At 54.9% G+C, this 11326-nt stretch overlaps 2 protein-coding genes across 2 annotated transcripts; both read left to right on the top strand.

Moving 5' to 3' along the window:
* Positions 1-1957: 1957 nt before the first annotated feature.
* Positions 1958-5685, top strand: QBC33DRAFT_561459 (uncharacterized protein; the record flags this gene model as incomplete). The annotated part of the gene is made up of 3 exons (XM_060430136.1): positions 1958-2926; positions 3011-3604; positions 3697-5685. The coding sequence occupies 3 exons, from the start codon at positions 1958-1960 to the stop codon at positions 5683-5685; spliced, it is 3552 nt and encodes a 1183-aa protein (XP_060280993.1).
* A 2042-nt stretch (positions 5686-7727) lies between these two features.
* On the top strand, positions 7728-11200 carry QBC33DRAFT_545951 (putative ca2+ h+-exchanging protein). The gene is made up of 6 exons (XM_060428614.1): positions 7728-8483; positions 8807-8822; positions 8874-8981; positions 9039-9110; positions 9169-9246; positions 9305-11200. The coding sequence occupies exons 1-6, from the start codon at positions 7885-7887 to the stop codon at positions 10721-10723; spliced, it is 2292 nt and encodes a 763-aa protein (XP_060280992.1). The 5' UTR covers positions 7728-7884; the 3' UTR covers positions 10724-11200.
* Positions 11201-11326: the final 126 nt, after the last annotated feature.

The raw sequence follows: 11326 nt of genomic DNA, 5'->3' as shown, positions 1-11326 counted from the left end.
TCTCTGAGCACCGGTTACGCATCAACGTCTGATCATGTTGTTCCATGGGACACCTCAATTAAGAGGGGGTCAGTTTAGAGCTAGGACCAAGGGCGGCGAGAAACCATCAACATGTGTAGGTTGATGCAATCGGGGACACACTCGACTAAATCTGGTCGATGAACAGCTGCAGACCCCTGAACCTTGTCCGCATCTCTCGCCGGCCCACACTTGAACTTCACAGTCTTAAATGTCTTGGGTTGGGGGAAGGGCCGCCATAGAACTGCAGACGGTTGAGAAAACCTACCTAATTAACAGCCCAGAGGTGAGACCAGCAAGACGGAAGATAGGTACCTAGGTTGCGGAGTAACAGGAGTCGCTGCTCTGGTGGCTGGCACTGAAAATAATAAACCACAAACCAACCATACGCAGCAATCCTCCTTGCCGAGCATAAATGAATTCCACACAATCTTCTCGAACGAAGTGGGACGCGGGGGAAGACCCTCGATATTTACCTACTCATTACGCAGCACTGACACATGTCTTCCATTCTATTTGGAATTTGGACGAGGGGGCCAGGAGTGACTCTGCCAAGTCAGGTCAATTGGAAGACGAAATAGCCTCGTACGGATACACGCAGTACACGCGATCCCTCGCCAAGGCGCTGAACCTCGTGAAGTCTGTCTGACCTTTCCACACTCGGCCGGGCGTTGCGCCTCTTGTTGATCCCCCATCTGGGCGAGCCGTCCATGTGTTACGCAACCGTGCGCCTCCGACCGTCCATCATTGTACGCTACTCCCAACGAGGCGTTGCTAGGGCCAGAGGCAATGGATGTCGACGTCAAAGAGTCGGTAGGTATAAAAAGCCAACACCGCTCACGGCGGTAGCCAACGCAGTAGTTACACGGTAGTTGGCCAAGGTTTGCACCTAACAAGGGGTAAATAAGAAGGTGGCTTTAGTCCTCTCCGTCTCCGTCGTAGCGTTGTTGCTCTTCCTGGCTTGGTGGCTTGGTGACTTGGAGACCCCTGTTCCATGTTTGAAAGAGGTAATTAAACGAGCTGGTAGCTACACTAGTTAATTTATCCCCGTATGCAAACTGCTGATGCGAGGAACAACAAAAGATGGTAAAATAGCCTTGGAAGGTACTTTGTACTGAATGAGAGGGAAAAATTGAAAGTGTACATCAATATTGGTGTCTCTGTTCGTGCCAGTCGAGGTACCTTGTCACCTTAATTTCCAGTTCTCGACGACCCGAACCCACCTGCCCGGCTCCTCCACCGCGCCCATCCGTCGCCAAATTCCCACTGTTCATCCACTCATTTCGCCAAATCCGTAACAAGCAACCACGTCTCGGTGCCAGGCCATCCACCAAGTCCAACAGACCTGCAACGTCGTCATTCTCCTTTTCTCTCCCTCTCCTCCCCCCCCCGAACAATCCATCTGGTCTCAGCCCTCTTTTTTTGTTTTATTTTAGTATCGCTCCCCGTTTACTGTCGGTGCTGGCCACGCAATCTCCGACTTCCCTTTCTCCCGTCCGCCCCTTGTTGCCTCGATCGCCTCGGTGGCCGCGCCCCCAAGTAAACACTCGAGGCCAGCAGCAAATCACGTCCCCCAAGCGCCACCCACAAGGGTGTTGGCTGGGTCGGCGCGTTGTCTTTTTGCTAGCAACGAGACGCCGCCCCCGATTGTGGGAAGAACGCAGATTGATTGCATAACAAATCGAATCGCACAATGGTAGCTGGAGTGGCCCGATTGCTCACTTTTCCAGCTTCCTCCCTTTGAGGCCGTTGATTCGTCGAGACGTGAATCGTCGAGCCAATCCGCATTGTGCCGTGGCCGTTTTGAAACCTGCAACCTTTTTCTACCTTGGTAGTCTTCGAAGTCGATTTGGTTATCCTCCCAGATCAAATCCCGTCGAGCCACCGCACGTCCGCGTTGCATTCGACCGCGCCATCACCTCCGCATCGGCGTCGTAAAATGTCTTCTGCTGCTCTGCAGAACACACCGACCTCGCTGACCGCCCTAAACAACCCTCCTCTTGTTCCATCCTCCCCGTCGAATCGACACTACTCGTCGCCCCATTCGCCGCCGACTCGCGAAGCTTACCATGCCCAGCAACAGCACGCAGGTGCCTCGCTTTCATCATCTCAACGACCTTCTCGCAACCACGGTAGCAACGGTGCCGACGTTCGTGGCTCTGTCCAGTCGTCGGATTACAACAACTCGCCCATGAGTTCGCGCGCCGCCATTGCCTCGCCCGTCGCCGTGGCCGGAGCACCAGCCGAGTATCATACAACCTCAGATCGGCGGAGAAACATGCCTACGGCCGTGCCTCCCAGGACTTCTTCTACTCAACACGGCTCGGGTGCCGCGTCAAGCTCTCGACGAGCAACACATGCGAACGAGCGTGGGACTAATTCGCCGCGTCGAGCTCAGCCTGAGACGAATGGAAGCTTGGAGGACGATGCTGCTACCGCCCAAAGCTCACGCAGCCGCCGGGCGGCCCACCACCACCAGATCGCTCAGGAACCCCCTCAGAGGTCAAGCAGCACCCGAGCCGGGGATTCCACTACCTCGATACCAATCCGATCGCAACAAGCAGCGTCCGTCGGTACCTCGTCGAAGGGGCCGTCCAGGGAAGCTAGCGAGATTCTGAATAGCATTTTGATATCGCAGCCCGAGGTAGACATCGACAGAGAGAAGGAGCGCCTCGCATTGGCTCAGCCGCACCATGCACAAGGTGGAGAAGACCAAGTAGCTTCGCCGCCCGTTCCCTCGCCCATGGACAACGGCGAGGAAACACGCCGGGGTGGTCGGAGCCGACATGATTACTCCTCCAAGCGAGAGAAGCATACCAAGTTCGGCGAGTACATCCTCGGAAACACGATCGGCGAGGGCGAGTTTGGCAAGGTCAAGCTCGGCTGGAAGCCAGAAGGTGGTGTCCAGGTACGTTTCATCCCCCCAGAGAGCTGCATATATCTTTCTATCTCGTCGTGCCCCCCCCGTAGCTGACTGACGTCGTCAACTCAGGTCGCCATCAAGCTCATCAAGAAAGATCAACTGGGTAGCAACCCTTCTCGAATGGCTAAGATCATGCGCGAAGTTGCTATCCTGAAACAGCTCACTCACCCAAACATTGTCCGATTGCACAAGATGGAGGAGTCTGAGAGGCATTACGGCATCATTCTCGAGTACGCGTCCGGAGGAGAGCTTTTCGACTACATCCTCAATCACCGTTACCTTAAGGACAACGCGGCAAGGAGACTTTTCGCACAGCTCGTGTCGGGCGTGGGCTATTTGCACAAGAAGGGTATTGTCCACCGAGATCTGAAATTGGAGAACCTACTTCTCGACCGCAATCGGAACATAATCATTACCGACTTTGGCTTCGCCAACACCTTCGACCCTGGCGAGGAGCTGACGGAGGATGAGGAGGTCAGCCTGGCCGACCGCGAATTCGTCAAGCGCATGGGGCTGGATAAGGTGAAGGCCAACGGGACCAGGAAGGGCGATCTCATGCAGACAAGCTGTGGCAGCCCCTGCTATGCCGCCCCCGAACTTGTGGTTAGCGACTCGTTGTACACGGGCCGCAAGGTTGATGTTTGGAGCTGCGGTGTCATCTTGGTAGGGTCCCCCCAACCCAATAACTGCGTTCACAGACACACTCTTTCCCCTTCCCTAGGCTCCTTTTGCCGAATGCTAAACCGATCACGCAGTATGCTATGCTTGCGGGCTACTTGCCCTTCGACGACGATCCCGCCAATCCCGAAGGCGACAACATTAATCTCCTCTATAAATACATCGTCAACACGCCCCTCACCTTCCCCGAATATGTCACGCCTCACGCCAGGGATCTTCTTCGGAGGATTCTGGTTCCCAACCCTCGGAAACGTGCGGACCTGTTCGAGGTGGCACGTCACAGTTGGCTGAGCGACTATGCTCACGTCGTCGAGCTGATCACCTCCAGCACCACCACTCCTAGCGAGATCCAGAACACGACCGTTCCTGCTGAAGATGAGGGCGAAAACACGATGCTCGCGCGAAGCGCATCCGTCCGGGAATCATCCAAGAAAGCTGCCGCCTCGCCAGCTATCGGTGGTCTTACCAGCAAGCAAGGCACCATCGATCCCGATGCCGAGGCCGCCGCCCATACCCGCCAGCAGAAAGACGCTAAGCGCCGCACTGTTCAGGTCGAATACGTCGCGCCAACCACGCAAACCCAGCGAGGGGAGCCATCGGGGAGCCACGCACGTGGCGGAAAGACGCGAGCTAGGTCTGGAAGCCAGGGACCAGTCGAGGTTTCGGAGCCCGGCCCAGCTTCGCCTCGGGACAAGCCGCTGCCTCGCGACCCGCCCTTGTCTAAGGAGGCATATTCGAAGGCCGCCATTGGGTCCAGGAGGCCGCCAAGCGCTCACCATAACGCTGTCAATCGCGAAGGCGGCCGCATGCCGTCTGAGAATGCCTACATGGCTTCGGTGGCTGGTACCACTGGAGGGCGCCCACCAACAGGAGGGTCGATGAAATCGACGGGCTCCAAGGTGCTCGGAGCTGGCGGGCGCGCCTCGTACGGCCAACCATTACCCCCTGAAATTGCCGGTACTAACGTGCACGGAAGGATACAACAACCGTCCAAGGGGTCAGTTGGTAGCTACAACATCTCGAGCCCTATCCCGCAGGACCAGCAAGACCTGGACTATGGCAGACCAAGCATCAGCGTCCCTTCTAAATTCGCTAGGGTTTCTGGATTCGCCGGCGAAGGAGGCGAGCCCAAGGGCCATAAGAGGTCGAACACCCTCGGCGAGATTAGCGGTAAGATCTTTGGGCGAAGCGGCTCGATATTTGGTGGCAAGAACCGAAAGCGTTCGTCGCAGCAGCCAACAGCTGGGGAGAAAGGCAAGAAATACCCTCCTGTCAGCATGAACAACTCCTTCGTCGGGCCCGATGAGTCGCGACAGTCGATGGACTCGAAGCAGTCGCGCCGCTCGTTCTCCATAGGGTTGGGCAAGAAGCGGTCTGGAAGCATCTCCGGATCTCAGACCTCTCAGGAGAGGAGGCATTCTCGACGCTTCTCCTTGATCCCTCCAGGCTTCTCTCTCAAGGCCATTGGCATTGGAAAAGACCACGGTCCTGGCCATGTCGACGACTTCCATCAGGATCTTCCCATCCATGACCCCGCGCGCGTTGACCAGTATGGTCGGTACGTGGACCAGGAGGTTAGTCCGGACAACCAAGTGGAGGCCAACACATTGGACGGCATGTATGCCCAGCTGCAGGACCCCGTACCGGCGGAGTACCAGCCGGCTCCGCAGCATCGGTTTGCTCCTCAGCAACATGGGAATTACCAGCAACATGGGAGTCCCCAGCAACACGAGAGGCTACCACCTGCATCTCACGGCTACATGCCTGAAGCTGTTCTGAACACGGGATCGGAATCGTCAATCGACAATGTTAGGCGGGCCCCTACCTCTGCGCCTCGGCCGCAACAGTACCCCCAGCAGGAGGAGGGTCACGATGGGCGGAGGGTTGCCAACACCAGCCGTCTAAACAAGGGGGTGTTGCAGAAGAACAGACGATTTGTCGATGCCTGGGACACGGACGAGTCCTCCTCACGGCCACACGATCACTCGGGCAGTAGTGGGCCAGCAAGGAAGGTCATGGACTTCTTCAGAAGGAGAGGAAAGGCCAGAGGGGGTGAAGACCGGTGAAGCCACTAAATCTCTACCAGTGGTCGGCATGCACCCTGGCACCGGACGATACCTTGCAAATGCCGCCGTCCAAGTTGCATGAGTGTGAACCACTCAACTCTCACAAATCGCTAAAACACTATCCTACGTTTCCACATAATCTCATCTTTCTCCATTCCACCAGTTGAACGGTTCAGCATATGGCCTTGTAATAAGACGAAAAACGAAGAAAAATCACTGCCTTTCCCCTCCCTTTGTTTTAGCAACCCTCCGGAATGGTGTTTTAATATTGGCACGGAAACAGGAGCTTCATCGCGAAATCCATTATCAGGGCTCGGCAATGGAAAATGGAACCCGGGACTGGATGTCCAAGATGTTTCGCTATCCTGTACCCCCCTTTTTTGCTTATCAACGCATTCACAGGCACTGGGTGTTGGGGGTAGGGGGTTGGCGCGAGGTTTTCTTCTTCTTTTCCTTTCCCCAATAACATCGGCGCGCGGCATCTTGGGACTAGTATGGTGGAAGAAGGCACCTCCTCCGCTGCGGCATGTCGCTCTCCTCTCCTCTCCTATTCTTCCCTTGGATGGACGGACCCGACCCTTTTGTGTGGACCGGAAAAAAGTCGAGGCAGGAAGACCAGAATGGGGTTGGATGTGGTCAGTTGGGAGACAAGCTCTGAACAAAGCCGGAGGACCGCCGAAAAGGGCCGAGTCCTAGAAGATTTGGATGGTCGCAATCGAAGGAAGAGAGAGAGAGAGCTTGGAAGGAAAGGGGGGGGCTGGATAGAGAAAGATTCTTGTACTGAGACTGTTTAGTGAGGAAGAAGATGCCACACGTTGCTTGAAGAGAATAAGCTGCTTGCAAATCGGTTGTTATTGGCAGCCACTGTCCATCGTGACTCGATACTCTTTTGTTCCCTTTTGCTCCGGCAGGCAAAGATTGGATACGAAGGAGGCCGTCGGATACTGAATGATGCCATTGGACCTTCTAATATTGGTTGAACTTGGCGAACTTGGCTTGCATCACCCTTCGCATTACAAGGTACGAACCTACCTACTGCGGTAGTTGCGGGACTAGAACCCGCCCCGCCGAGAGCTAGTGTTTTGGTAAATACGGATACACCTTGCTATGCAGTAGGTAAAATGGTAAGGCTAAGCTAACTATTCATGAGGCGAAAGTGGCTGAGTCTGGAGTCTCTAGCTGGCCGCGTCATTATGGAGTCGGTTCGATTTGGAAAGGGGATGAGGCAATGTATGGGTAGGTATGTATCTGTATCTTGTACCCCCTGATGTCAATGTCAACGACCTAGGATGGCGAAAACATGGATGCACGTCTTGGAAGACGAGCTTTTGCAGTCTGTCCAGCCTTACAGGGTTGAGACGGGACTTGAGAGACTGTGAAGAGTGGGGCTGGGACATACAACGAATTCCGTTCCATACGGCACGTTTGCTACTGCTAGGACCGAGACATCCTCGACTCATGGATTCCATCTAGAGGTATCTGTCTACTGAGTATCCGTATCCTCTTGTCCCGTCTTTCCCAAGGGACACTCCCTGCCATTTCCTCTTCCCTTCTGGGTTGCTGCTTCTTTAGTGTAATTGAACCAAAAACCAGGCTCTCGGCGCTGGGCGATATTGCCAATCAGATTGCGCAATCAACCCACAGGTGTCATGGGTCAGAGCTAAGGCAGGGGCCCTTCCATATCAGGACCGGGCATATACCGTCTCACGTGGTACAGCTACCATTCGAAAGGCCCAGCGTGAGGATTATCATCCAAGTGCCAGTGATTGGGGTTGGCGAGACATGAACATGATGATTGAACTCTACCTACCTATAGGTACGTATACCTGTACAATGGATACTACACGTACATACAGGTACGTATGGGAGGCGAGCAATCATCAACGGATTAAACGTGTGTTAGGTAGGTACAGTACTTGCAAGTGGCCGATGGTGACGTTGTGACCCGAGCCGAGACTCCTGTGGCCCCGCCACCGCTCCAGAGCTGGGGCATGTGCCCACGAAAGCTAGGTAGGTACCTTATTAGGTTCCTTGCAAGCTATCACTGACTGGGGGTCTCGCCGGCTTAAATTCAACGCAAGGCGGCCCCCATTTTCCCCAATCCCTCTCTTCCTTTCCTTCTTCCATTCACCCTCCCACCCCCAAAAGGCCTGCGACCATCGTGTCCAACCATCCGCCTCGCTACCAAACACCCTTTCGATGAAGGAAACCTCACGTAACCTAACGTATACTGATCGCATACGCTCCTGGGCCAGAACCAAAGCGCATGGCGGCACTCATCGCTCGACGAGACGATCCGTAACCGACACTCACTCCTCTGCATCTTCCCCACTCCCCTTTCACAATGCCGGCCATTCCGTGCCGGGCTCTTCGGGCGGCAACGCCACACCCGGAAACCCTAGCGATCCGAGCGGCGGCACGGCGGCCGATCATGGAGGCCACAGTAGTAGTCTGCCCGGAACGGCATCACCGCAGGCTACAGGGCCGGGGGCTGTCGTAGACCCGCCGCCGGGCGAGAAACAAGACAAAAAACACATCGTTATGAGATTTCTGATGGCCACCAAGACCATCATGCTGTACAGCAAGTTGAATCTTGCCTTGGTCTTCGTGCCCGTCGGCATCATAGTCAAGGAGCTCGACATGGCTCCGGGGCTTGTCTTTGCTATGAATGCCATTGCTATCATCCCGCTCGCCGGCCTTCTAAGCTATGCAACCGAAACTGTTGCTCGTAGGCTCGGAGACACCATCGGTGCCCTGCTGAACGTCACGTTTGGTAACGCCGTAGAGTTGATCATCTTGTGAGCGCCCCCCCCTTGAAATCCCACCGCTGCTGTTACTTTACCCCTCCCGTTCGCGGCTCAGGAGCCTCAGCCCCCAACCCTCAAGACCTGTGAGCTAACCATTCCGTCTTATAGCATGTATGTCTACCTCAGTAAAGTGATCAAGACAAGAAAGAGCGAGAAGCCCGACACCAAACAGGCATTATCAGATCAATCGCGTCCCATATCATTTGACTTGCTCTCTCGTTTTCTAGTTATTTAACTCTCCCCGTGTCTCCCGTGTCTCGCCTGCATTTGTCTGGATCTCATGCTCACTAACTCGTCTTATCCTAATCTTACAGCATCGCTCTTGTCAAGGTAGGCACCACCTTGGGTCCCCCATCTCATGGCCAACGCTAACTAGAGTAGAATGAGATTCGCATCGTCCAAGCCTCGCTGCTCGGGTCGATCCTCGCCAACTTGCTGCTCATTCTGGGCATGTCGTTCTTACTTGGTGGCCTGCGCTTCCGAGAACAGGTTAGCTATAGAGTCGGTAGTAGTCGATCCCTGACCAGCTGCTGATGTGCCACACAGATTTACAACAGCACCGTCACTCAAATGAGCGCATGCTTGTTGAGCTTGAGCGTCATCAGTCTAGTTTTACCTGTCCGTGGTAGCCTGCCCCTAACTTTCGACCTGTCTGTAAGCTAACATAGACATGCAGACCGCTTTCCATGCATCGTTCTCCGACACGAAGCTGGCTGATCAGCAGTCTCTGAAGATCAGCCGAGGAACCAGCGTGGTAAGCTGTTTTGCCTTCGCTGTTCTTATGAGAGTCCCGTTAACTGATCGTCGAACAGATCCTGCTCCTGGTGTATATCATATACCTACTCTTCCAGCTGAAGTCGCACGCGTATATGTATGAGTCTACGCCACAGTATATCATCGATGAAGAGGCCACCCCAGGGCCAGTAGCTGGATGGCTCGACTCGTCTAGTTCTGATGACAGTTCCTCGTCGAGTTCGGACTCGGATGGCTCTGGCCACTCGAGAGACACCGTCTCGAAACGCGTGAAGAGAGTCATCCGCGGTGGCGGTCGTAAACGCAAGCCCAGTGTTATCTCTGTGGACAACAGCGAAGCCGCCGTGACCCGGACGTCCTCCATGAGTCATACCAACGACGAGCTACCTTCGGAAGAATCGTCTTCTCGCCCCATTCCGTTCTCAAGATCGGCAACCTTGGACGGCAACGACGAGGCAGTCGAGGACGAGAAGCCACATCGGCACGGTGGGCGGCGACATCGACGTTCCTTGAGAAGACATCGCAAGAACAAGAAGAAGGCCCTTCACTCGGGATCTCAAGATGTTGGTCCAGGTGGGGAGACGATTGCCGAAGGCCCGGAGGTGCTAGAAAAGGACTCTCCGACCACTGGAGAGCCACGCCGCGTCGACTTTGCTCTCTCTGACGCCACATCCCAGGGGTACGGCACCACCGCCGAAATCCTGGCGAACAGGCTCCCTTTTACCGGCCTTCGAAACATGTCTCTGCGACCTGTTGCCAAGAGCCTGGCCCCAACTGTCTTTGTGCAATCCCCGGAACTTGCTGGCCCAGCCATCTCCCCTGGCCCGGTGCCGCGTGTCAGATACGGGATTCGAAGGACAAATTCTCTCCCGGACCGCCTCAACCAGTTATACCGCCCTCCTGGCGCCATGATGCCCTCGCAAATCCCTCTCACTTCTTTGACCAGCGGGGCGGCCGCACAGAATGCCAGAATCGAGGAGCATGACCACCTGTCGCGTACAAGCGCTATCATACTCCTTGTTGTCTCCACTGGGTTGGTTGCGGTGTGCGCCGACTTTATGGTTGAATCGATTAGTGGTCTTGTGGCAAGCAGCTCGATTTCCGAGATCTTCATCGGTCTCATCGTCCTCCCGATCGTTGGCAATGCGGCGGAACACGTCACAGCCATCACGGTGGCGATGAAGAACAAGATGGATCTCGCAATCGGCGTGGCGGTCGGCAGTTCTATTCAAATTGCCCTCTTCATCACGCCGCTTGTCGTGATCCTGGGGTGGATCATGGAGCGCGAGATGACGCTATACTTCACCCTCTTCGAGACGGTCTGCCTCTTCGTGTCGACCTTTATCGTCAACTTCCTGGTCCTAGACGGCCGGAGCAACTACCTCGAGGGCGCCCTCCTGTGCGCTACCTACGTTATCATCAGCCTCGTGGCTTTTTACTACCCCGACGTCAGAGATGCTAGCGTTTGGGGCTCGTAGGACAACACCAACCAATAGGTACCTATCCATTTTCAGACATCAAGAGGGAGGCCGAAAGAATACCCAAATGATGTAAAGCTATAGGGGGTTTGCGTCACCTACTTGGCAGATGGGCGAAATGGAATTTCCGAAGACCCTTCATTTGAGGTCGGTCGGCTTTACTTTCTTTCACTCCTTTTGGCCTGCTCGTTGTGGGATTACCATGGGACAGGCTCAATTATTCGGATACTGGCGAGGGGGCCAAAACCAGATTGTAGTCGTATGAAGGTAGAGGGCAGTTCCCGTGTCTCATTGGAAGGCAAAGCGATTTGCATCTCTAGTTAAAACAGTACGGAAGATAGCTCTCTCTCTCGCTGCTTTTCTCTTCTAGCTAGGAGGCAGCGCAATTTCTCTCGTTAAGCGCTTTCTGCAACGACTTGTTACTCCTCCCATATTTCCATCGGGATCGTATGTATGAGACGAGCTTAAAGATGTGGACTGCTGAACCAAAGTACTTCGTAGAACCCGGCCACGCCTTATTACACTAGATTCACAGGTGGTGTGGGCACCTGTTTGCCGAGTGAGGCCGCCTGGCGTTGCGGGGATCAGGTACATCAGGTACAG

The sequence above is a fragment of the Phialemonium atrogriseum genome (genome assembly GCF_030411735.1).
Source record: "Phialemonium atrogriseum strain 8032-3 unplaced genomic scaffold QBC33scaffold_22, whole genome shotgun sequence".
In the NCBI taxonomy this organism is placed as follows: Eukaryota; Fungi; Ascomycota; class Sordariomycetes; order Cephalothecales; family Cephalothecaceae; genus Phialemonium; species Phialemonium atrogriseum.
This window is presented reverse-complemented; position numbering and strand designations above follow the sequence as displayed.

Coding starts and splice junctions, on each gene's coding strand:
- QBC33DRAFT_545951 (XM_060428614.1), top strand. CDS start 7,885: ATGAAGGAAACCTCACGTAACCTAACGTATACTGATCGCATACGCTCC. Junction 8,982..9,038: donor GCCTGCGCTTCCGAGAACAG/GTTAGCTATAGA, acceptor TGTGCCACACAG/ATTTACAACAGCACCGTCAC. Junction 9,111..9,168: donor TCATCAGTCTAGTTTTACCT/GTCCGTGGTAGC, acceptor ATAGACATGCAG/ACCGCTTTCCATGCATCGTT.